Below are 23,324 nucleotides of genomic sequence, written 5' to 3'. Positions count from 1 at the left end.
TGCCACAAATTTGGAGACATATCTTTTCATTTTCATTCAGTTTAGTATGCTTTTTTTTTTTTTTTTTTTTTTTTTAAAGATTTGTTAGAAAGAGAGGAGGAGAAAGAGTGCACATGCAGGGGGAGCTGCAGGCAGAGACAGAAACAGGCTCCCCACTGAGCAAGGAGCCCAATGCGGAGCTCGTTCCTAGAATCCTGGGATCATGACTTGAGCCAAAGGGGCAGCTGCTTAACTGACTGAGCCACCCAGGTGCCCCTCTCCCTGCCTTTTTTTTTTTTTACTTGACGGACAGAGATCACAAGTAGGCAGAGAGGCAGGCAGAGAGAGAAAGAGGAGGAAGCAGGCTCCCTGCGGAGCAGAGAGCCCAATGCGGGGCTGGATCCCAGGACTCTGGGATCATGACCTGGGCCAAAGGCAGAGGCTTTAACCCACTGAGCCACCCAGGTGCCGCCACCCGCCCCCCCCCCCCCCCCCCGCTTTTTTTAAAATAGGTGAGGAAGCTGCAGAGGAAGAAGTAGAGAGAATCTTAAGTAGGTTCCACGTATAGCATGTGATCCTGGCATGGGGATTGATCTCACAGCCCTGAGATCATGACCTGAGCCAAAATCAAGAGTTGGATGCTGGAGTGCCTGGGTGGCTCAGTGGGTTAAGCCTCTGCCTTCGGCCCAGGTCATGATCTCAGGGTTCTGGGATCAAGCCCCTCATCGGGCTCTCTGCTTGTCAGGGAGCCTGCTTATCCCCCTCTCTCTGCCTGCCTCTCTGCCTACTTCTGATCTTTCTCTCTCTCTGTCAAATAAATAAATAAAATCTTAAAAAAAAAAAAAAAAGAGTTGGACTCTTAACTGACTGAGCCACCCAGGCACCCCCCAGTCCAGTGTATTTTTTTTTCTTGTTGAGACCTCCACTTTTGAAAAAAATATATTTAAGTAATCTTTACACCCAAGTGGGGCTTGAGCTCATGATCCTGAGATCAAGAGTCATATGCTCTTCTGACTGAGCCAGCCAGGCCCCCAGGAGACTTCCACTTTTACTCGTGGATAATTTGCAAGTGTGTTCAGTTTCCGAGTGCTTGGAGATTTTCCTCTTACCTTTCTGTTAATGATTTCTGGCTTGATTTTATTGTGGTTGAAAAACACACCATATATAATTTCAGTTCTTAAAAATTTATTGAGATTTATATATGGCCCAGACTATAGTTCTTTTTGTTGGTATATTTTGCTGTCTTTGGAGCATTCTATAAATTAATCAGTTGGACCTTGTTGATTGATGGTTTTGTTGAGCTCTATAATCTTGTTGGTTTTCTGTCTAGTTCTGTCACTTGTCATGAGAATGGTGTTGAAGTCTTCAGGTGTAATTGGGTATTTCTCTGTCTTTTCAATTTTTTTAGGTTTTGCTTCACATATTTTTGCAATTTGTTTGGTGTATACATTTATGATTGCTATGTCTTCTTAGTCTTCTTGATGGATTGACCCTGTACTGATACATAATAACCCTCTGTCTCTGGTAATTTTCTTTGCTCTGAAGTCTACTTCTTTCTACTCTTCAGAGTCTTCTCTGGTATATAATATGTAGGGCTTTTGTTGGATTTAGCAGGAGGAGAAGGGACAAGTACATCTATTCCATCTTTCCAGAATTGGACGTTCTAGGGATTTGTTTTATTTACTATTGTGTTCCCACTGCCTAGACCCATGTAACTGGTATTCATGGTTAGGGATCAGAGTGCATTTGTTAGTTTTATGTATAAAATGTTTTATTTTTAATTGTAAAAACATCTAGAGAATGTCATCACGCCCCCACCCTCCGCTAGGTTTAATTGTACCTGGGTACATCAATTGTAAGTTATCTTAATTTAATAGATTATTATTTATACTTTGCTAACCCTGAATAATCTGGCAGAAAATGAAAATTAGAGGAAATCATATTTTGCCTTATATGTTTATAAATATATTCCTTATGCCTTAATGATACAAAGTATAACAAAAATACTCTTCAGTTTTATTATACTTTTCTGACAAATGAATTTGTAGAGATTGAGTGAGATGGAGATAGTTATGTTTCTTAAAATTTGGGATGTGTAGACAGAAGTCTTATTTCTTTCTTCACCCCCCCCCCAAGAATTTATTTATTTATTTGTCAGAGAGAGAGAGGGAGAGCACAAGCAGGGAGAGCAGTGGGTAGAAGGAAAAGCAGGCTCCCTGCTGAGCAAGGAGCCCGATGTGGGACTCAGTCCCAGGACCTGGGGATCATGACCTGAACTCTGAAGGCAGACACTTAACCAACGGAGCCACCCAGGCGTCCCCAGAAGTCTTATTTCAAAATCATTTCTGTTGTATTTTACTAGTTAGGAGCCTATTTACTAACTTTGCAGATGGATTACATTAAAATATCATAAAAAATATTTGATGGGTGTCACCTGAAATAAGTTGTACCTCTGGATAAGGATCAGATTCAGGAAATAATTTTTTTTCCTCTTCAGTCTGAAAGGATTTTTATTGCCCTTCTGTTTAATTGGTGCTATTATAGGTCCCTTCAATAATCAGGAGATGGCGGAATGGTTTCAGGCGGGCTATTTTACTATGTCTTTATTGGTGAAGAGAGCATGTGATGAAAGCTTCCAGCCTCTTGGTGATATCATGAAAATGTGGGGAAGGGTTCCCTTCTCTCCCGGTCCAGCTCCCCCTCCTCATATGGTAAGTACCTTACAGCTCACCCAGGATACATACTAGCTGCAGAAACTCTTGCTTCTCTTTGTTAACACAACCCAAATGTTGGATCTGATGAGGAAGAAACTGCACTTTTGAGAGTTACTGAAACAGCAGTGGGCAGTCTGAATTGTAGACTGCATACCCAGCTATAACATCTTTCCAAAACTCAAATGCCTGTGTTCACCCTCCTCCCCCTACCTCTCCATTCTCCCCACCCCCGCCCAAATTCTAAAGAAACAAAATCCTTTATTTAGTAGCTTTCCAGCAGGTGTGGAATAAAAAAACAACATCTTATGCTGTTTTGCCTACCAGGTGCTGTATGTTCTGGCTTCTCCTTTTTCTCTTTCTTTCTTTCTTTTTTTTTTTAAATTTTTTTATTTTATTCATTTGTCAGAGAGACAGAGTGTGCACAAGCAGGGTGAGCAGTAGGTAGAGGGAGAAGCAGGCTCCCCCCTGAGCCAGGAGCCCAATGTGGGACTTGATCCCACGACCCTGGGGTCATGACCTGAGCCGAAGGCAGACACTTAACTATCTGAGCCACCCAGGCATCCCAGGCTCCTTATAAGCTCACTTCAGAGCTTTTACCTTTATCTACTGTGCTTCAATTCAGTTGACTTTTTAGAGTTCTTTTTTTTTTTTTTTGCTTCTAATTAGAATGCACATTCTCCTCTCTTCCTCTTCCCTTACCTCTATTTGCTTTTTGCTTTCTGATTCAAAAAGTTCCTAAATTTTAGGTTTACCTAAAAGCAAATAAATGTTGCTAACAAAAAATTCTAGTGCTTTGGAATATATATATATATATATATATATATATATTTTTTTTTTTTTTTCCTGCTTTGGAATATTTTGAATTGAACACTTTTTTTAAAAAAATATGTTACTAGTATTTTTTAAAAATCTTTATTTATTTATTTGACAGAGAGAGAGATCACAAGTAGGCAGAGAGAGAGAGGAGGAAGCAGGCCCCCTGCCGAGCAGAGAGCCCGATGCGGGGCTTGATCCCAGGACCCTGAGATCATGACCTGAGCCGAAGGCAGAGGCTTTAACCCACTGAGCTACCCAGGCACCCAAAGTTACTAGTATTTTTAATGAAAAATTGGATCATAATGTAACCTCCCTTGTATACTGGCACTGGAATGTATTTGAAGGGGAAGTCTTACTTCTCTGCAGCTGTCTCTGGGCCTCTCCCTTTAGAGTTCCTTTTGGAGGGCTTCGGATCTGTTCCTTGCTTTTCTTCTCTAGGTTGGAGTCTTGGGTGGCTGCCACAGTCAGAAGTGGCCATAGTCAAACACCTTTAGTGTGAACACTGGGTCACTGCAGTAACATATACCATTGATTTATTCAGCAGCTACATAGTTAGGGCCTGTGCTAGCCTTGTGGTAGGTTCTTGCGAGGTGAAGGTAAATGGGACACAAACTCTCTTATGGTCATAGGGATTCATAGGTGAGAACAATGGCCGATAAAATTGTTTGGCCACAGCCCATAGTAAAATAAGTGGTTTTACATCAGTGCTCTGTACATGCATAATGCTACATGGATATTTGTGAAACAAGTTTGACGAAACATTTTGTGCCATGCACATATTTTCTTCCCTCCCTTCCTCCCTTCTTTTCATATAAATATTGATCTTGATCCAGTAATTGATGTCACTGTCCACTGATGGGTTGAGACCACCTGTAATTTGGAGAACAGTGATGATTCCTAGGTGAGGGGAATTATTTCTGACATTTCTGTTATAAATCCAAAGAAAAATTAATTGTATATTATTGTATAAACATTTAACTTGTATACCAAGTTTGTGCTTTATTTCCCTTTTCTGAAATTGGGATGAGTTATTGTGCATGTTTCAGAGCTAGAAGTGCATACCTTGGAGCTTGGCATGTTTGCCCTAGTCCATTTCCTGACTTCTAGTTCTAGGGGTTGAGCCTCATTTAGGGGAAGAACCATGGCAAACTCTGCTTCTGTCAACTGTTACTGCTGTTGCCCCGAGTAACGCTGATAAGAGAGTTTACATTGATGATGAATATACCTTGAAATGTAGGTTTTAATGTAGAAAGTTTAGATTAACCTAGTGTAGCTTCCATCCTCCAGTATTTAATTGGAAAGAAAAATGTCTCTGAATTTCAAAGGATCTCCACCCCAAGAAATTGTATATCCAGTATTTTATTCCAAAGCATAATCTATGTACGGTAAAGATATAAACTATTCACTAATGATTTGCCCTAATCTATGTCACTCCCCCACCTTTTAAAAAAAGATTTTATTTATTTATTTGACAGAGACACAGTGAGAAAGGGAACACAAGCAGGGGGAGTGGGAGAGGGAGAAGCAGGTTCCCTGCTGAGCAGGGAGCCCAATGCAGGGCCTGATACCAGGCCCCTGGGATCATGACCTGAGCCGAAGGCTTAAAATTTCCCAATTTTAACTTTACAGAATTTAAATTCCAGCTATGTTATTTGAAACACAAACTAAAAAACAATTTTTCCTACTCATGATACATATACACATACATATATATTTTAATATCTATTTATTTATTTGACAGTGAGAGAATGAGAGCACAAGTAGGCAGAGTGGCAGGCAGAGGGAGAGGGAGAAGCAGGCTCTTTGCTGAGCAGAGAGCCTAATGTGGGGCTGGATCCCAGCCACGGACCACCTCATGACCTAAGCTAAAGGCCATCCCTTAACTGGCTACCCAGGCACCCGTCTAACTCATGGTATATTAGTAGCAATAGAAACACCTAGTTTTGGCGTGGGGAGTTGTAATTTTCAAAGCTCTTTCATATACTGTTAGTGTAAAACTTGTCAGCATCTTTAACAAAATATACTTCTACTCTGCTTTCTATATTCATTATGGGCCCTTGTCATTTTCCTGCCACATTAACTTCAGATAATTTTATTCCTTTCTGAAAGTTTTATCCCATTTCTCTAATTTCTACATGATCTCCAGGTTTACAGATCACTTTTAACATTGGCAAATAATACATTTTTTAGTTATAGTAATGACTCTTGTGTACAGTATAACATTCAGCTTCAAGGGTAGGAGGAGAGAACAGCAGCTGAAATAAGGACCCCTTTCCCACCATAGGGAATCTCTTACAATGCAGACACCATCTTTTCCCACTAGATGGCATTGTTTAGCTCTTTAAGAGTTTTTGTAATAGTTGAGCATTTGGGGCATAAAGGTAGAGTGGGAAGTCAAGGTCTGAGACTCAGTTTGCTTTCAGATAATATGTAGTAAATGGCTTTTAAGCTTTTTGCAATTTGTTCAGTGGTATTTCTTCCCCTACCTTTTCACTCCTAGGGAGAGTTGGACCAGGAACGACTGACCAGACAGCAGGAGCTCACGGCCTTGTACCAGATGCAGCACCTTCAGTACCAGCAGTTCTTAATACAGTAAGAGCAGTAATGCAGTAGGGTGCACTGCAAAATACCTTTACTTAAAAAAAATTTTTTTTGAAGATTTTATTTATTTGAGAGAGTGCACACGAGTGGGGGGAGGGGCGGAAGGAGAGGGACAAACAGAATTACCCTTGAGTGCAGAGTTGGGGAGGGGGAGTGTAGGGGTGAGGGATGGGTGGGTGGGGATTGAAACCAGAAGTCTGATGCTCGACCGACTAAGCCTCCCAGGAGCCCCCCAAGTGCCTTTAGATATAATCTCCTAAGTTTTACCTTTTACAGCAGAGAACTACAAGTTTATATGATCCTTCAGTCACCTAGCCAGTGGCATGTTACCAATATATATTTGGAGTTTGGTCTTTTTAAATACCAGAAATTTGCAGAAAATGACACATAACTATAATTTCACAAGCTCTTTAGCTCCTAAAGCAAGAAACAACAAGCATTTTAAAAACTAAAATGCCTCCTAAATGGCTCAACTTTGAATGCCACAGAGGAAAAAAACATAGATGAGAGGACAAGAAAGAAGTAAAAATTTATGCTGTTAGCATTGCTGTGAAATGATGGCAGAATCACTTAGATTATATGTCCCTTTGGTAGAAGAAGTAAGATTTGCTGTCATCTGGTGCAAAGATCGGCAAACCGGTTTGATCCCTATTGTCATTAGCAAGATTTTATTAGAACATAGCCACAAGTGTTTGTTGGTGTGTTGTCTATAGCTCCTTTTGCAGTGCAGTGGCAGAATTGAATAATTGCATGTGGCCTGCAAAGCTGAAAATACTTACTGTCTGGCTCTTTATGGATACTTGTCTACCTCTGATCCAGTGGAAAAAAATCTTTTTTTTTTTTTTTAAAGATCTTATCTATTTATTTGATAGAGAGAGATCACAGTAGGCAGAGAGGCAGGCAGAGAGAGAGGGAGGAGGAAGCAGGCTCCTTGCTGAGCAGAGAGCCCGACGTGGGACTCGATCCCAGGACCCTGAGATCACGACCTGAACCGAAGGCAGCGGCCTAACCCACTGAGCCACCCAGGCGCCCCAGTGGAAAAAAATCTTAACCTAAAATTTTCCAAGTTGAAACATAAATTTTGAGAATTTTTATACAAGTGATTTTATTTTTGCAAGAAGTGTTTCATGTGAAAGTAACTATTAGTTCAAATCTCTTATTTTTCACTTGCTTTCTGATATTTTCAGAGAGTTCCACAGTTTTTTGACATTTTATAATTTTTTTTGCTGTCCTCTTTGAGCATGTTATCTAGAAGTTCACAGTTCTTTTTAGAATGAAGTAGAGAATTTTCTGTGTAACTATTCTTATCATGAAGTATTGTTAAAATTTATTTGATAGCTATTTCTAATGGTGCTTTTGGGTGGGGGGTGGACTGACCTTTGTTTTTCGGTATCTTAGTAAAGTGTACTAAATGTACGTAGACAGGTTACACTTTATTTTACTTTTTGAAGACAACAATATGCCCAGGTTTTGGCTCAACAACAGAAAGCAGCCCTGTCCTCGCAGCAGCAGCAACAGTTGGCCCTTCTTCTCCAACAGTTCCAGGCTCTGAAAATGAGGTGGGTGGTCAGTCCATGATGTGTCACATTGCATATGTGTGTGCGTATTAAAAGAAAGGAAATTTTGGTATAATGTGTGAACTCTGGTATCAGAATACCCACACACAACACATACGTGTGTATTGTGTGTAAAACCAGAATATAGCTTTTAAAAATCGTAATTAAGCTGGCAGTAAAGCATTTTTGGTCTTTTTACTCATAGAGGATAAATTTGGAATGAGAACCACAGAATAATGAGAACATTGGAAAAGTAGCGTATTCTTACAGAACCAGCAACAAAAAAATTATAGTCTAGAAGTTTAATTTCCTTTCACCCCGTGAGATCTCAAGAAAGATAGTCACACTGCCACACAGAGTAAAAGTTTTCCAGAACCCAAAAGCCATTAAGATAAGTCTGAGGGAAAGGAAATTATGCCTAAAAGTCTTAAATTTCTGTAGTTTCAGATTATCATTTAAGGTAATACATGTTGTATTTCCTTCAGAGGTATCAGTGACTGTCTTAAAAACCTTACTGTCCAATTTAACCGAAACCTTTCACATTTCTCTCTCTCTTTTTTTTTTTAATAAAGATTTTATTTATTTATTTGACAGACAGAGATCACAAGTAGTCAGAGAGGCAGGCAGAGAGAAAGAGGAGGAAGCAGGCTCCCTGCTGAGCAGACAGCCTGATGCGGGGCTCAATCCCAGGACCCTGGGATCATGACCTGAGCCGAAGGCAGAGGCTTTTAACCCACTGAGCCACCCAGGTGCCCCCACATTTCTCTTTTGAGTCCTAACCCATCGAGTGAGGTGGGCAGGTTAGGTGGTAAGATGCCAGTTTACAAATGGATAAACTGATAAACCGAGAGGCTAAAGAACTCGGTTGACATAATACACAGAAAACTTCAGAGCTAGAACTGAAATGAAGACCTTTAGACTTATGGTCTGTGGGTCTTTGATTATAACAGGCTGCCTCTTTCGCTCTTTGGACATATTCTGAATTTTTTTTAGGACCATTGGTATATGCATTATCTAGAAACCAACATTTGTTAATACCTTGATTCCAGAAGTGTGATGCCTGGGCCTCTATCTTGGTTCCTCTTCTAATAAACAAGTACTACATTTTGGTTAAAACAGTGAAGGAGTTTTCTGGCTAAATAGCCTGGAAAACCTGCCAATCATGTAGAAATTCCTCTTTATCTATTTTTGCAAATGACAAGAACAAGTTGATTTTTTTATTTCCCTTTTGCAGAATATCTGATCAGAACATCATTCCTTCAGTAACTAGGTCTGTGTCGGTGCCAGATACTGGTTCTATCTGGGAGCTTCAGCCAACAGCCTCACAGCCTACAGGTAAAAATTTAGATTGGCTTTCAGTGTAGCTCCAAAGGTTAGGCTCTTAGGTTATAATTCAATTTTTAAAAAATGTGTCCCATTTTTGAACCATTTTATATTGAATATTAACAAATAGCCTCATTTTTAAAAAGATTGCAGCAAAGGATTGAACATATCATTGAAAATATACTGTTAAGGATTTGCTAGAAATGTTTATTAGATAAATTTCATGAAATTGAATCAACCACTCTTTCTGTGTTGCTCTAACCAGTGTGGAAGAGTCCTGTGAATTGTTTTTTGGTTTCTTCTGCCAGCCAGAGTGGAAAAAGAAAAAAAAAAAGCTTAAGTAAAAACATCTATTCTTTTGAGTGAAGGGTTAATACGTAGCTTAACACTGCAGGTACCCAGAAGTTTTGGGATGAGAAAAGCCTGCTTTAAAGTGAATACCCTGCCTCATTCATTCTCTGATGTTTTTGCATCAAACTAGAAGATTTGGATCTGGGAATTTTTTTTTTTTTTTAAAGTCTTGATATTGGTGGAACACTTAAGGTTTTTAAGGTTTGATATCTGCAGAGGTAGGTAGTTTGAACTGTGGATAGTCCTTACAAGAGGTTATAGTTGGTACTGACAGTTCTCAGGAACCATAGGCACTGATGGATTTTTTCTTACAGCCCTTGAGCTTTTCTTTTCTTTCTTTTTTTTTTTTTTTAAGATTTTATTTACTTATTTGACAGAGATCACAAGTAGGCAGGGAGGCAGGCAGAGAGAGAGCGGGAAGCAGGCTCCCCGCTGAGCAGAAAGCCTGATGCAGGGCTCGATCCCAGGACCCTGGGATCATGACCCGAGCCAAAGGCAGAGGCTTTAACCCACTGAGCCACCCAGGCGCCCTGCCGTTGAGCTTTTCAGGTGGTAGTTCTCTCGCTAACACTCATCCTGGGGATTATAGCAGGAAAAGGACTGATTATCATCCCTCATCAACTTCCTCTGCTCTGTGTACCATATTTTTTCTTGGCAGCCATTTGTAGTTAGGATGTTAAAATATTCTCCAATTTGGGGGAACTATTTATAAGTACCTTATCAAATGATTTCTTTCTTTGGGTATGATATGATCAAGGCCCTTTACAAATAGTCCATTTGTTTTATACAACCAGTGATTTATAATGTGGAAATAGGAGTGTAGGGAATAGAGAATGCTGACAAGTGGTATCAGCAAACCTTTTGCTGGCAGTAGGAAAACAAACTCAGAAACCTTTACCTATTTGTTTACTTTTGCATCTGACCTTGTGGTGCCTTGTAGGTCAGCAGGACCCATTGTCATTTGTGAGACCTGCTCAGCCTTTCCAGAGGCCTCCCCAACTCTAGCTGTACCTCTTTCTTTATCTTTAAAGTGAAATTCTCGTAACATAACATTAACCATTTTTAGATGAGCAATTCAGTGGCTTTTAACATATTCACAATATCATGCAACTACTTAGTGCTCTCGAGTTTCATAGTTATATACCTCTCTTGACCCCACTCTCTACTGGGTGTGCAGTAAGAGGTTGTATGGCTACTGGAAATACTGTGGGGTTTGGGATCTAACACACTGGGATTTAAATCCTAGCGTGGCCATGTGCTTGGTGTGTCTCCTTGGGAATGTTATGAAACTATCTCTGACCCTTAGCTTATTCATCTATAAAGATGGGGGATATTAACAAATACCTTTCTTTGTTTTAAGAGAGAGAGAGAGAGAAAGCAGGCAATGGGAAGGGGCAGCGTGAGGAGGAGAGAGGGAATCCTAAGCAGGTTGCATGCCCAGTGTGCAGCCGGCGACAGGGCTCGGTATCACGACCCTGAGATCATTACCTGAGCTGAAATCAAGAGTCCGATGCCACCCAGGTGCCCCCTTATAGAGTTTTTTGAGGATGAAATTAGTTTCCCGGCAAATGTCTGGTAATTTCTTTCCTTCTAGATGTGTTGAAGGATATTGATTTAAACCAGAGCCCACTGGCAGTTTAGTCTACCTAAAAGCAGCACAGACACATATGATGGAGCTCATTCGGGGACAGGGAAATAGCTTTTTTCATTAATGCTTGTGGATATGTGATCATGTATGTAAGCTCCAATATCCTTCACGTTTCCCCTTATTGTCTTATAGTTTGGGAAGGTGGTAGTGTATGGGATCTTCCCCTTGACACCACGACTCCAGGACCTGCCCTTGAACAGCTTCAGCAGATGGAGAAGGCCAAAGCTGCAAAGGTCTGAAATGCTTTTTTCCATTGCAGTGCGTGCTTTCCATCTGTAGGATATAGACATTTGTTTACTGATGTCTCTCTCTGGCTAGCTCTACTTTTTCCTATTAGTTTACTATTACTTAGCTGGAGAAGCACATTCATTTCATATTCTATCCTTACTGTTCCCTCTTCTGCCAAAAAAGACCTCAAACAATGAAAATGAAAAAGTTTAAATTAAATCACTTAAAATTGGTTCGCTGGCACATTACTGATTATGATCATATGTATACTTTAATTACATTATTCATGGTGTAAACACTTACTACAAATTCTAAGACCTAGGAAAACATACTACATTATTTATCAAACCCTTGATCTGTGGCTTGAGTTCCCACATTGAATCTTTATAGTGATGTCAGTTTACATTTCTTACTTCTCCAGACATGTGGTTGAAAAGCTCAACATTAACATTAGATCCCATGTTCCATTCACATCTTCTGGAGGAGCAGGGAATCTTGAATTCTGGTTTTTAGTACTTTCCAGCTGCAGATGTCTTATCAGCATTTAGTGTCGTTGTAATGATTCTGGATTCTTACGCCTCCGGGAGAATCTGGTTCCTATTTTATACCTAATGTGTTCTTATCCTCTGAGTTAGTGACCGTCTCCTTAGAGTGCCCACAAAGGGTTCATGGTCACGGTCAGTCTCCATAAATGAGTGAGAGACCATAATTCAGCTGATTCTTGAGAGTGTTCTAGTACTGTAGTGGTTTGTGCTAGAAATGCATAGATGATGAGGGAGGGATAGGAACTTACAGTCTTTTGTGTCTGGAGTGTGTGTGTGCTCACGTGCGTGGAAGTGAGTAGTGGGGCTGTGACACACAGGCAGGTAACACTTAGAGTTACAGGTTAGTCAGGAAAGCACATGGGCTAGCTGTTCTCATGTAGTTGGAGAGGCGGGCATCAGGAATTGGATGACACCGTTGATGGACTGTAGTACCTGCAGTCATTTTCACTTGAAGAACAGTAGACTTTATCCCAGCTGAAGGAAACAGCTCCTGTAAAGGCTCAGAAATGCATGAGAACGTACTGGGTCAGGAAGCAGCTAGTTTGGTCTGGCCTGGAGTCGCTGTGCATCTGAGGGATAAGTGACGAGCGAGGAGGCCAAGATGAGGCAAGCCGGTCACGAGTTCCCTTACACAGGTCCTGTTAGGGGCTTAGAATTTATTTCAGGGTGAAGGATGGTATTGTAGGTAAGCCGGGAAGGATTTTTTTTGGTGGAACTTAAGATGTGCTGGGGAATGTGGGCAGAATGGATGCTGGAAAACCAAGTAAGAGACTTTCAGAGATATGGGTGAGAAAGCGAAGGCCTGAACTCTGCGTGTGGCAGTGAGAATGGACACAAGGTGCTAGAATGGACTAGTAACTAGGAACTACAAATGATACAATTTAAGTGGTTGGTCTTCAAATTTTAAAGAATTCTATAATGTTTCACACTAGCAGCTTTACAACATTGCTATAGACACCTTGTAGACACAGTTAGATCTTGAATCAGAAAATCCTTTTAGGGATGAACAAAGAAGTGCCACCCCAAGAAAATTCTGATGTTACTCTCCTGGTGGTTGCTTTCTCCCATGTCTAAGAGATGGGGTGTGGTAGTGAGGAGGTAGGTAAATGTTGGGGGAGAGTCCATTCAGTTTAGAAGAGCCATGACACTGTTCTACTGCAACATACCAGAGCTGAGTTCTTCCAGAGCTGGTTTCATCACTCAATCGCAGTACAAGCAACTGTGAATGGTGTAGTGTCTGCATCTTCTAGCTACTCCTAATGGTACTGGTCAGTGATGCTGGAGTGTTTCTGTGCTTGGCTTCAGGTTTCTAAGAGTATTTTCTTGTAATCACAGCTAGAACAGGAGAGAAGAGAGGCAGAAATGAGGGCAAAACGGGAAGAGGAGGAACGAAAGAGGCAAGAAGAACTGCGGAGACAACAGGAGGAAATTCTTCGGAGGCAGCAGGAGGAAGAAAGGAAGAGGCGAGAGGAAGAAGAGCTTGCCCGAAGGAAACAGGTATACCTCAGAGAACACGGACCCCAGATTTAGCTCTGACTGTGTTCATGGTTGTCGGGAGATGGTCTGAGTTTGAGAGGGAGTTAATAGCAGGATTAGAGCATTAGGAGATTCATTCCTTTAGAAGAAATATCTGTGACCCAGTAGCAGCCCCTGGGGGGTAGTAGCTTCAGTCCTCGTAAATTACTAGAGTTGATTTCTTTTGAATATTTTCAGTTAAATTTTGTAAGTAACTAGGTTTTTGCTTAAGTATTTATAACCAGTGACGATGAATAGTTTTCATGCATTTTGGCTGTTTATATTAGTTTTTGGAATTCTCTGTTAATGTGCTGGACCCACTTTTCTGTTGGAATTTTTATAAATCCCACTTGAAACAGTCCACTCTGTAATAGCCCCAAAGTCCACTTCATCTCACATTTCATACCCATTGTTGGCCCCCGAGAGGTACTCTGAAAAACAAAAGGGTCCGTGCTGAGATTAGGTTTGAGCTACTAATGTTTCTTAGGGTTGCTCTCTCTACACTAGCATGTAAGGGCTCTAAGAAGTAGTACAGTGAAGAAATCAGTTTAATTCTCTGTTGCTCAGTATTTCCTAAATTATTTTGACAGTGAGACACTCCTCCCTTCTGTAAGATTTTACTTACTTATTTGAGAGAAGGAGGGAGGGAGAGAGACAGAGAGAGAGAGAGATATCACGAGCAGTGGGGAGGGGCAGAGGGAGAGGGAGAAGCAGGCTCCCCGCCAAGCAGGAAGCCCGATGAGGTGCTCCATCCCAGGACCCTAAGCTCATGACCTGAGCCAAAGGTAGCCACTTAACCGACTGAAACACCCCAGCAGCCGAGACTCTTTTCTTTATACTTGACATGTGAGACTTTGTTTTTCAGAACACATTCTAGAACACACAGCTTTGCTCAGTACTTTTGACTAGAGAACTTATTTCTACCACACCAGGCATTTCTGGTTGCTGTGTTGATGTGAGCTATGTTCTGGATTCTCAGTTGATTTTGGTGGGGTGGGGTGGGGAGAAGGGGTGATAAGGACTAATGGTACCAAAGGGAAACCAAGCCTCAGGCCTCATGTAGCCCTGCAAGTGCAATAGCTAATGTAGAAACTAGGATAGACTCTCAGTGTAGTGCTATTTAACTGCTACTATTTTATTTTATTTGTTTATTTTTTAGAGAATAGAGTGTGTGCATTAGTAGGGAAGTGGCAGGAATGGGGCAGAGGGAGAGGGAGAATCTTATTTATTATTATTATTATTTTTAGAGAGAGGGAGGAGGAAGGAAAGGGGAAGAGAGAGACTCTCGGGTGGACTCCACGCCTAGCATGGTCCCCAGCACGGGGCTTAATCTCTCAACCCTGAGATCATGACCTGGGCCAAAATCAAGAGTCAGACAACTGACTGAACACCAAGGTGCCCCACTCCTAATACTTTAAATACAAATTATTTTAATTGTTGATATGTCTTCTTCCCAACTTTTTTTACTTTTTACTCTAGATCCTTGATTGTATTCTTTTTATATTTTAAAAAGAATAAGGCTCTGTTACAGAGCCTTAGCAGCACAGTCTCTTTTCAAATTATAATGAGATATATTAATCAGGATCCAGAGTTTGTTTCTTTCTCCCCCACACACACTTTTTTTTTCTTTTTTAATTTAGGAGGAAGCTCTGCGACGCCAAAGGGAGCAAGAAATTGCATTAAGGCGACAGCGAGAAGAGGAAGAAAGACAACAGCAAGAAGAAGCTCTTAGGAGACTGGAGGAGAGGAGGAGAGAAGAGGAAGAAAGGCGGAAGCAGGAGGAGTTACTACGCAAGCAGGTGACCACAGATGGTTTGCTCTTTTCATTTCTTTGAAGCTAGGGATTTGTGATTAGAAAGTTTTTGGATATGAGGATAACCTCTTTACTGAAAATTATTAGAAGAGACCTAACTGACTTACTACTTTTGTGATGACTGTCCCACAGGTAATTATAAAAGTCGGACAAAATATCAAAGAACCAAAACCCCCCCAGAATACTAGAGAGAAATCTAAAGAAGGTCTACCTTTTAAAAAACCAAATATGAGACCTGCAAGTTGACTACTTTTGCCTCAGGGTACTCTCACTTTCCTAAAGTGCCAGTCAGTGCTGCTTCATGTTTTCACAGGCTGTGTGACAATGGGCACTATGCACTTCCTGTCCAGCCAGGTCATTCTGCCACTACAGGCAGCCAGAACCCCTAAAGCATTTCCTTGTAATGTTTAAGAACTTAGATTTTTTTTTTATTAGTAGACTTTGTTTTTAGGGCAATATTAGATTTTCAGAAAAATCTGGATGATAATATGGTTTCCTCTGTTGTTATCTTACATTAATGTGGTGTATTTGTCACATTAAACCATTACTGATGCATTATTAACTAAAATCCATAGTTATTTCACATTTCCTCAACTTTTCCCTCATGTCCTTTTTCTGTTCCCAGATCCCAAATCCACAGTATTATATTTAGTTGTCTTCTCAGCTTCTTCGAATGACAGTCTCTCAGGTCTTTGGCAGTTTTAAGGTATAATGGTCCATATGTTATAGGATAACTCTCTATTGGAATTCATCTGATGTTTTTCTCACAATTAAACTGGAGTTATGGGTGTTTGGAAAGTAGATCACAAAGAGGCAAAGTGCCATTTTCATCACACTCTATCAAGGATACATGTTATCACAGGACTAATGACTGCGGGTGTAGACCTTGGTCACTTGGCTACAGCAGTGCCTGTCACTAAACATTGCTCTTCTCCCCACACACTGTACTTTTTGGAAGGAAATCACTGTGGTCAGTCCACACTTACACATGTAGATCAACACAAGCTAGACATTACCTGCTTTTGCCTAAATTCTTGATTGAAACTCTTTGAGCAACCTCAGTACTGTTAGAGGTAGATAGGCCTCGGGTAGATTGTATGACAGCTCATCATTGGGCTTATTCACTTGACAGTTGACATATCTAGTTAAGGCATACTATATGCCAGTTACGGTACTTGTTTCCTGGTGGACTATGAAAGTTTTAAATTGTTTCTGTCCTTAAGCTCACAGCCTGTGTTGGTAATGTTTGTACAAGAAATAAATGCCACAGTTAGGATGCTTTGAGCTCCAAAACGAAAATAGTCACCTAAAAATAGTTTAAATAACAGATGCCATGTCAAGGAGATAAGGCAGGCAGTAACTCAGCGACGTCATTAGGGATCCAGGTCCTCTGCAGAATTCTAGCCTGCTATTTCTGGTGGGTCTACTTTGACTTCAGATTTTTCACCTCATGATTAGGAGTTTTGGGAACCATGCCCTATGCAGCCTGCAAGGGAATGAGCCTTCTCTTGTGCTGCTTTTGTTTCAGAAGAATACCTTCTCTAGAAGCCTCCCAGCAGACATTCCTTTGGCCTAAATCATATCACATGGGTGCCCCTTGTTATATTGGAAGCTTAAAAAATGAAATATGGCAGTGTAGACATCAAAGGTGACAGAGCCTCTGATCACAAGGGAGAAGCCTGAAAGGAATGGTTTTTGGATAGGAAATAGTTGTTGCTGTGGGTGGACTAGGAGCAAACAGAGAAGGATGAGGTATTAATTGGACGTAATGAAATGGCAGAGGGGAAGACTACCTCCTAAAGGCAAGGAAAGTCCTCATAGAGTGGTTGATACTGCCCTGAGTTCTGGAAAAGAGGGGAATGGGCTATCTGGATAAAAACAGAACATTGTAGGTAGAGTAAGTAGACTCTGTGAGGGAGGGTGAAGAGAGTTCCGGAGGGTACATTGGGATGGTTTCGAAGAAGGAAAGCAGAAGGACAATGAGCTGAAGTACAGGATTGAGTAGTAGAGGGATGGACGATAGGTTGAGGAGAGATGTTCCAAAGGACCCAGGGGCCACAAGGGTGTGAATCAGGGATGGAATTTAAGTGGTCTTGTAAGGTTGCTCTGGTTCCAGGACTGGTTGACACTTTTCTGCTAATCTGTAATCTGTCCTTGCAAGGTCCTGGTAGCTTTTCAAGCTCAGCACCTGAAAAGCTAGCTCTCCCTCAGTATAGGAACGGTCTCCAGAAGATTGTGCTGCAGTTGATGGTTGTCTCTTAGAGAGATCAGTGCTTACCACAGATGTTCAAAATGACATTACTTTCATGAAGAAATTAGCAAATAAACTGAAATGTTATCCTATAAGCATGCCAAGCCTTTATAGCTACTGTAAATACATTTTAAAGGAAAACTTACCTCTCCCTTATGTCATCATAAACAGTTTCTGCTTTCTGTGTTACTTCTATAGCTTTTTGATAGAAACCTTCAGAACTGACTTGGACTTTTTAAAAACACAATTAAATTTTTTTCTCTTTTATTTTTCCTTCTGGGAAGGAAGAGGAGGCTGCAAAATGGGCCCGGGAAGAAGAAGAAGCCCAGCGTCGATTAGAGGAGAACCGGCTGCGAATGGAAGAGGAGGCAGCCCGACTCCGGCATGAAGAGGAGGAGCGGAAGAGGAAAGAGCTGGAGCTCCAGCGGCAGAAGGAGTTACTGCGCCAGAGACAGCAGCAGCAAGAGGCTCTCCGGAGGTTGCAGCAGCAGCAACAGCAGCAGCAGCTGGCTCAGATGAAGGTAAAGCCTTGACACCAGCCAGAGGAGCTACTTGCTGGTGTTTTTAGCTAGATGCTGGCAGGATCAGTAGCAGTAAAGCAGTGTACTCTCTTTAGTACTGAATGTGACTACAGTTTTCTTTTTTTTCTCCTAAGTAAGCTCCATGCGCAGTGTGGGGCTTGAACTCACAACCCAGAGATCAAGAGTCACGTGCTCTACTCACTGATCAAGCCAGGCAACCAGCAAGACTTAGTGATTGTCTGGATCTGAGGGACAGAGGCAGAGCTGGTGGCTGCTAGATAGTAAGCCTTCGGTGACCATAAAGTCATGTCATTAATGATGGAATAGGAGTAATTAGGTAATGGCAGGGTCCAAGTAACTCTACATGGGATCTGTGGTCAGCAGTGTGCTCTAGTGTCCCCTGTCTTCAGGGAGCTCATGGGATAGCAACATATAAACAGGAAATGTGAATACAAAGAGGTGAGTGTAATGAGAGAAGTAAAGGTTCTCATGGTGCGAGCACATGGGGATTTGTTAGGAATGCAGATTCTTAGGTCCCACCCCAGACTTCCTAAATCCGAACATGTTGGAGATGGGACCCAGTTATCTGTTTGAACAAAGCCTCCAGTGGATTCTTCTGCTTGTGAGAATCACCATCCACATGGGAAGTATGGAAAGGCTTCCTAGAAAAAGATAACTTTTAAACTGAGTCATTAGGAAGGGAAAATTAAAAACAAGGAAAAGCTAAACAGGCAGTTTGGAGACTGGAGGGGTTTTTTGAAAGAGGAGACATGGTGTAAGCAGAGGACTGAAATGCAGAAACACTGTGGTATGTTTGGAGGAATTTAAAAAGTGGTATGAGGTATGAGAGAAGCATGGGTAGGGTCTGTGTCGCTTTGGGTTGTATGTACTCTTATTAAAGATTAGGACTTAGAGGTGTGTAAAACAGAGTGGGACACTGAAGTGTTTTCATCTAGGAAATAATACTGTCCGATTTTCAGGAGCAAATATTAGTCACTTTGAGAACTAAATGGAAGTTGGACTTGTAAGGAACAGAACTGGAGGTCAGCAGGGTACCTGTGAGGGGCTGGTGGAGTGGTCCAGGTGAAGGAGAGGAAGGTGGTAGTGGGATTGGAAAGGTGGAGTTGAAGATAGCACTAATGATTGAGTGCTTGCTTTGTGTCAAGCACCAGACCACAGTTTTTCGTGTGTTACATCATTTTATCTTGACAACCATTGTTAAAAGCTTAGGTGTGGATAGCTATGTTCTTCCAAAAAGGAAAAATGTTCAGGAGCTAAGTTTTAGCTTGCTTTGGGTCCAGCTGAGAGTTGAAAGTAGAGCCGTGTATTAGAACCCATGGATCTTTGGCTCCAGGGCCCTGAAAAAACTGTCAGAAGACTGTTCTTAGAGTCCACATCATAGAACATGGTGACTGATAAGAATATCGGGATAAAGGGAAAAACAAAGGCACAGATGACTTCGAGATCTCTAACTTCTCTGGCTGTCTTTTGTGTGTCTGGTTTTGGCCTCTTATCTTCCAATAAAGACTGTAGAGTTGTTTTTTTTTTGTTTTGTTTTAAGATTTATAATCCTGTGCAGACATCAAAAGAAACAAAATCTTGCCATTGGCAAGGACGTGGATAGAACTAGAGGATATTACACTAAGCGAAATAAATCATTAGAGAAAGACAGTTATCATATGAGGAATCTGAGAGGCAGGGCGGGGGGCTATGGGGGGAAGGGAGGGAAAAAACGAAACAAGATGGGACTGGGGAGGGAGACAAACCATAAGAGACTCTTAATCTCAGAAAACAAATTGAGGGTTGCAGGGGATGGGGGCAGGGATAGGGTGGCTGGTTATGGATGTTGGGGAGGGTATGTGCTATGGTGAGTGCTGTGAATTGTATGAGACTGATGGTTCACAGATGTGTACCCCTGAAACAATACATTATATGTTAATAAAATAAGTAAATCTTAATGTTACATGAACTGTCAAAAAAAAAAAAGATTTTATTTATTTGAGAGAGAGAAAGTGAGAGACAGAGTAGGAGTGGACGGGAAGGGGCAGAAGGAAAAGAGGACAGGGAGCCCGATGTGGGGCCCTGGGATCATGACCTGAGCTGAAGGCAGCCTCTCAATCGACTGAGCCACCCAGGCGCCCTGAAAAAAAGTTTTTTAAAGAGGGCTTTATTGAGACACAACTGACATACCATGCAATTGAACCAGTTAAAGTAGATAATTCAGTAATTTCAGTATTTCAGATATGTGCAGCTGTTACCATGTGGATTTTAACATTTTCAGTACCGCCCTAGGCCCCCCAAAATACCCTCTGACTGTCACACCCTATGCCCTGTTCTTCCCAGCCCCAAGTAACCCCTAATCTACTTTCTGTCTTTTTAGATTTGCATATTCTAGACATTTCAGATACATACAGTCTCATGATATGTGGTGTTTTGTGACTGGCTTCTTTGAATTAGCATAGTAGTTTCAAGGTTCATTCATACTGTAATATGTATCAGTACTTTATTCCTTTTTATGGCTGAATAATATTCCACTGTATGGACATGCCAGAGTTTGTGTATCCATTCCTCAGTTGATGGACATTTGAGCTGTTCCTGTCTTTTCGCTGTTATGAATATTGCTGTTATAGATAAATATTCATGTACAAGCTTTTATGAAAATGTATAAACCTGAGAATGGAATTGGTGGACCATATGAGAGCTCTGTGTTTAATGGTTTGAGAAACTACCAGACTTTTCCAAAGTGGCTATACCATTTTACATTACCACCAAGAATATATGGGAATTCAAATTTCCCCACATCTTCATTAATCCTTATTATCTGATGTTTTGATTGTAGCCACCCTTGTAGGTGTGAAGTGGTAGCTTGTGGTTTTGGTTTGCATTTCCCTGGTGACAAAAGATGTCAAGTATCTTTTCATATGTTTATTGGCCATTTGTTTATCTTTGGAGAAATGTCTATTCAAATCCTATGCCTGTTTTTAGTCTAGGTTGTTTGTCTTACTGAGTTATAAGAGTTCTTTATATATTCTAGATATTATAAGTCCCTTATCAGATACATGATTTTAAAATATTTTTTCCTATTATTTGGGTGGTCTTTTTACTTCCTTGATGCAAACTTCCTGGATTACATTCCTTTGATGTAAAAAGTTTTTCCTTTTTGTGAAGCTCATTTTTTTCTTTTGTTGTTTGTGCTTTTGGTATCATATCTAAGAAACTATTGCCAAATCTGAGGCCATGAAGATTTATTCCAATGTTTTCTTCCAATACTTTTGTGATTTTAGCTGCTACATTTAGGTCTTTGATCCATTTTGAGTTAGTTTTTGTTAATTGTATGAGGTATGAGTTTGACTTCAATTCTTTTGCTTGTGACTAAATATCCAGTTGTCCTATGCCATTTGTTGAAAAGACTATTCTTTGTCTGCTGAATGGCCTTGACATTCTAGTTGAAAATCCATTAACCATGAACATGTTGTTTCATTTCTGGACTCTGAATTCTATTCAGGCGGTCTATACATCTGTCATTATGCTAGTAATACACCATCTTGGTATTTTATTGCTTTAAGTTTTGAAATCATGAAGTGTGAGTCCTCCAGCTTTGTTCTTTTTCCATATTGTTTGGCTCTTCTGGGTCTCTTTCATTTCTAAATGGATTGTAGAATGAGCTTAAAGTTTCCACAAAGAAGCCAGCTTGGATTTTGACAGAGATTGCCTTGACTTTTTAGATCAATTTGAGGAGCTTTGCCAGCTTAACAGTGTTAAGTCTTCTGATCCATAAAAATGGGATGATTTTTATTTAGATCCTCTTGAATTTCTTTCAGTATTTTCTAGTTTTTAGAGTATAACTTTTGTATTACTTCTGTTAAACTTACTAAGTATTTTGGTTTTTTTTAATGTTTTTTAATCAAAAAGTTCTTAAGTCCTTTCCAGCATGAGCCCAGTGTCACCTAGAAAGCTCTTTATGAGCTTTCTCATAGAGAAATGGAATTAAAATGAAATTTTCAAAATTTCATTTTCAGACTGTTGATTGCAAGTATATAGATACTGATATTTGTATATTGAGCTTATATTCTGCAATCTTGCTGAACTGCTTTATTAGTTAATATTTCTTAACAGATTCATTAGGATTTTCTGTACACAAAATTTCATCATCAGCAAATAGAGATGGTTTTACTTCATCCTTTCTAATCTTTTATTTCATTTTCTCACCTAATTGTCCTGGCTAGAACCTCTAATACAATGTTGAATAGAAATAGCAAATTAAATATCTTTTTCTTGTTTCTGATCTTGGGGGAGGAAGCATCCAGTCTTTCACCGTTAAATTTAATGTTACCTGTGGGTTGGTTTTTTTTTTTTTTTTAAGATTTTAGTTATTTATTTGACAGAGAGAGAACAAGTAGGCCCAGTGGCAGGCAGAGGGAGAGGGAGAAGCAGGCTCTCCGCTGAATAGGGAGCCCCATGCAGGGCCCAATCCCAATCTGAACTTACGGCAGCTGCTTTAACAAACTTTAACTGAGCCACCCAGGCGCCCCATCTGTGGGTTTTTATTTTTGTTTTTGTTTTTGTTTGCAGATGTCCTTCATCAGGCTGAGGAAGTTTCCTTCTGTTTCTTCTTAGTTGAGCATTTTTATCCTGAAAGGATGTTGGATTTTGTCAAATGCTTTGTGTCTGTTGAGATGATCAGTTTTTTATTTTGCTTCATTTCTATCAATATAGTATATTACATTAATTGATTTTCAGATGTTGAACCACTGTTGGATTCCTGGCATAAATCCTACTTGGCATATAATTCCATTTTTATATGTTGCTGGACTTGTTTTGCTGGTATTTTGGTCAGGATTTTTGTGTTCATATTCATAAGAGATTTTGATCTGTAAGTTATTTTTTCTTTCTTGTGATGTCTTTGTCTTATTTTGGTGTCAGAGTAATGCTTGGCCTTGAAGAATGAGTTGGGAAATGTTTCCTCTTCTATATTTTGGAAGAGTTTGTGAAAAAGTAGTACTACTTTTTAAAAATATATATATTTTATTTATTTATTTGACAGATAGATCACAAGTAGGCAGAGAGGCAGGCAGAGAGAGAGGGGGAAGAAGGCTCCCTGCTGAGTAGGGAGCCCGCCACAAGGGCTCTGGGATCATGACCTGAGTGAAGGCAGACATTTGGCAGACAACCTCACAGATGCCCCAAAGTGGTATCACTTTTTTAAATGTTTGGTAGGATTCAGTGGTTAAACCACCTAGGCTTTTCTTTGTGGATGGTTTTTTGATTAGTATTTCTGTGTCTTCACCTTTTTTTTTTTTTTCTTTTTTAGATTTTTATGTATTTATTTGACAGAGAGGGACACAGTGAGAGGGAACACAAGCAGGGGAATTGGGAGAGGGAGGATGGGCTTCCGCCAGAGCAGGGAGACCGATGTGGGGCTCTATCCCAGGACTCTGGGATCATGACCTGAGCTGACACTTA

The 23,324-nt window shown here is 40.5% G+C and overlaps 1 protein-coding gene across 3 annotated transcripts in view; it reads left to right on the top strand.

The window, feature by feature from the left end:
- Positions 1-23,324, top strand: part of GIGYF2 (GRB10 interacting GYF protein 2) — a 145,952-nt gene that overhangs the window by 98,391 nt on the left and 24,237 nt on the right. For all 3 annotated transcript variants that reach the window (XM_080797888.1, XM_080797890.1, XM_080797889.1), the window contains 8 exons: positions 2,524-2,690; positions 6,010-6,101; positions 7,562-7,669; positions 8,901-9,001; positions 11,121-11,221; positions 13,097-13,258; positions 14,917-15,075; positions 17,625-17,861. In XM_080797888.1, coding sequence (XP_080654014.1) covers positions 2,524-2,690; positions 6,010-6,101; positions 7,562-7,669; positions 8,901-9,001; positions 11,121-11,221; positions 13,097-13,258; positions 14,917-15,075; positions 17,625-17,861 — 1,127 coding nt within the window. The remainder of the gene's footprint in view (positions 1-2,523; positions 2,691-6,009; positions 6,102-7,561; positions 7,670-8,900; positions 9,002-11,120; positions 11,222-13,096; positions 13,259-14,916; positions 15,076-17,624; positions 17,862-23,324) is intronic.

Source organism: Martes martes (assembly GCF_963455335.1).
Source record: "Martes martes genome assembly, chromosome: 3".
NCBI lineage: Eukaryota > Metazoa > Chordata > Mammalia > Carnivora > Mustelidae > Martes > Martes martes.
This window is presented reverse-complemented; position numbering and strand designations above follow the sequence as displayed.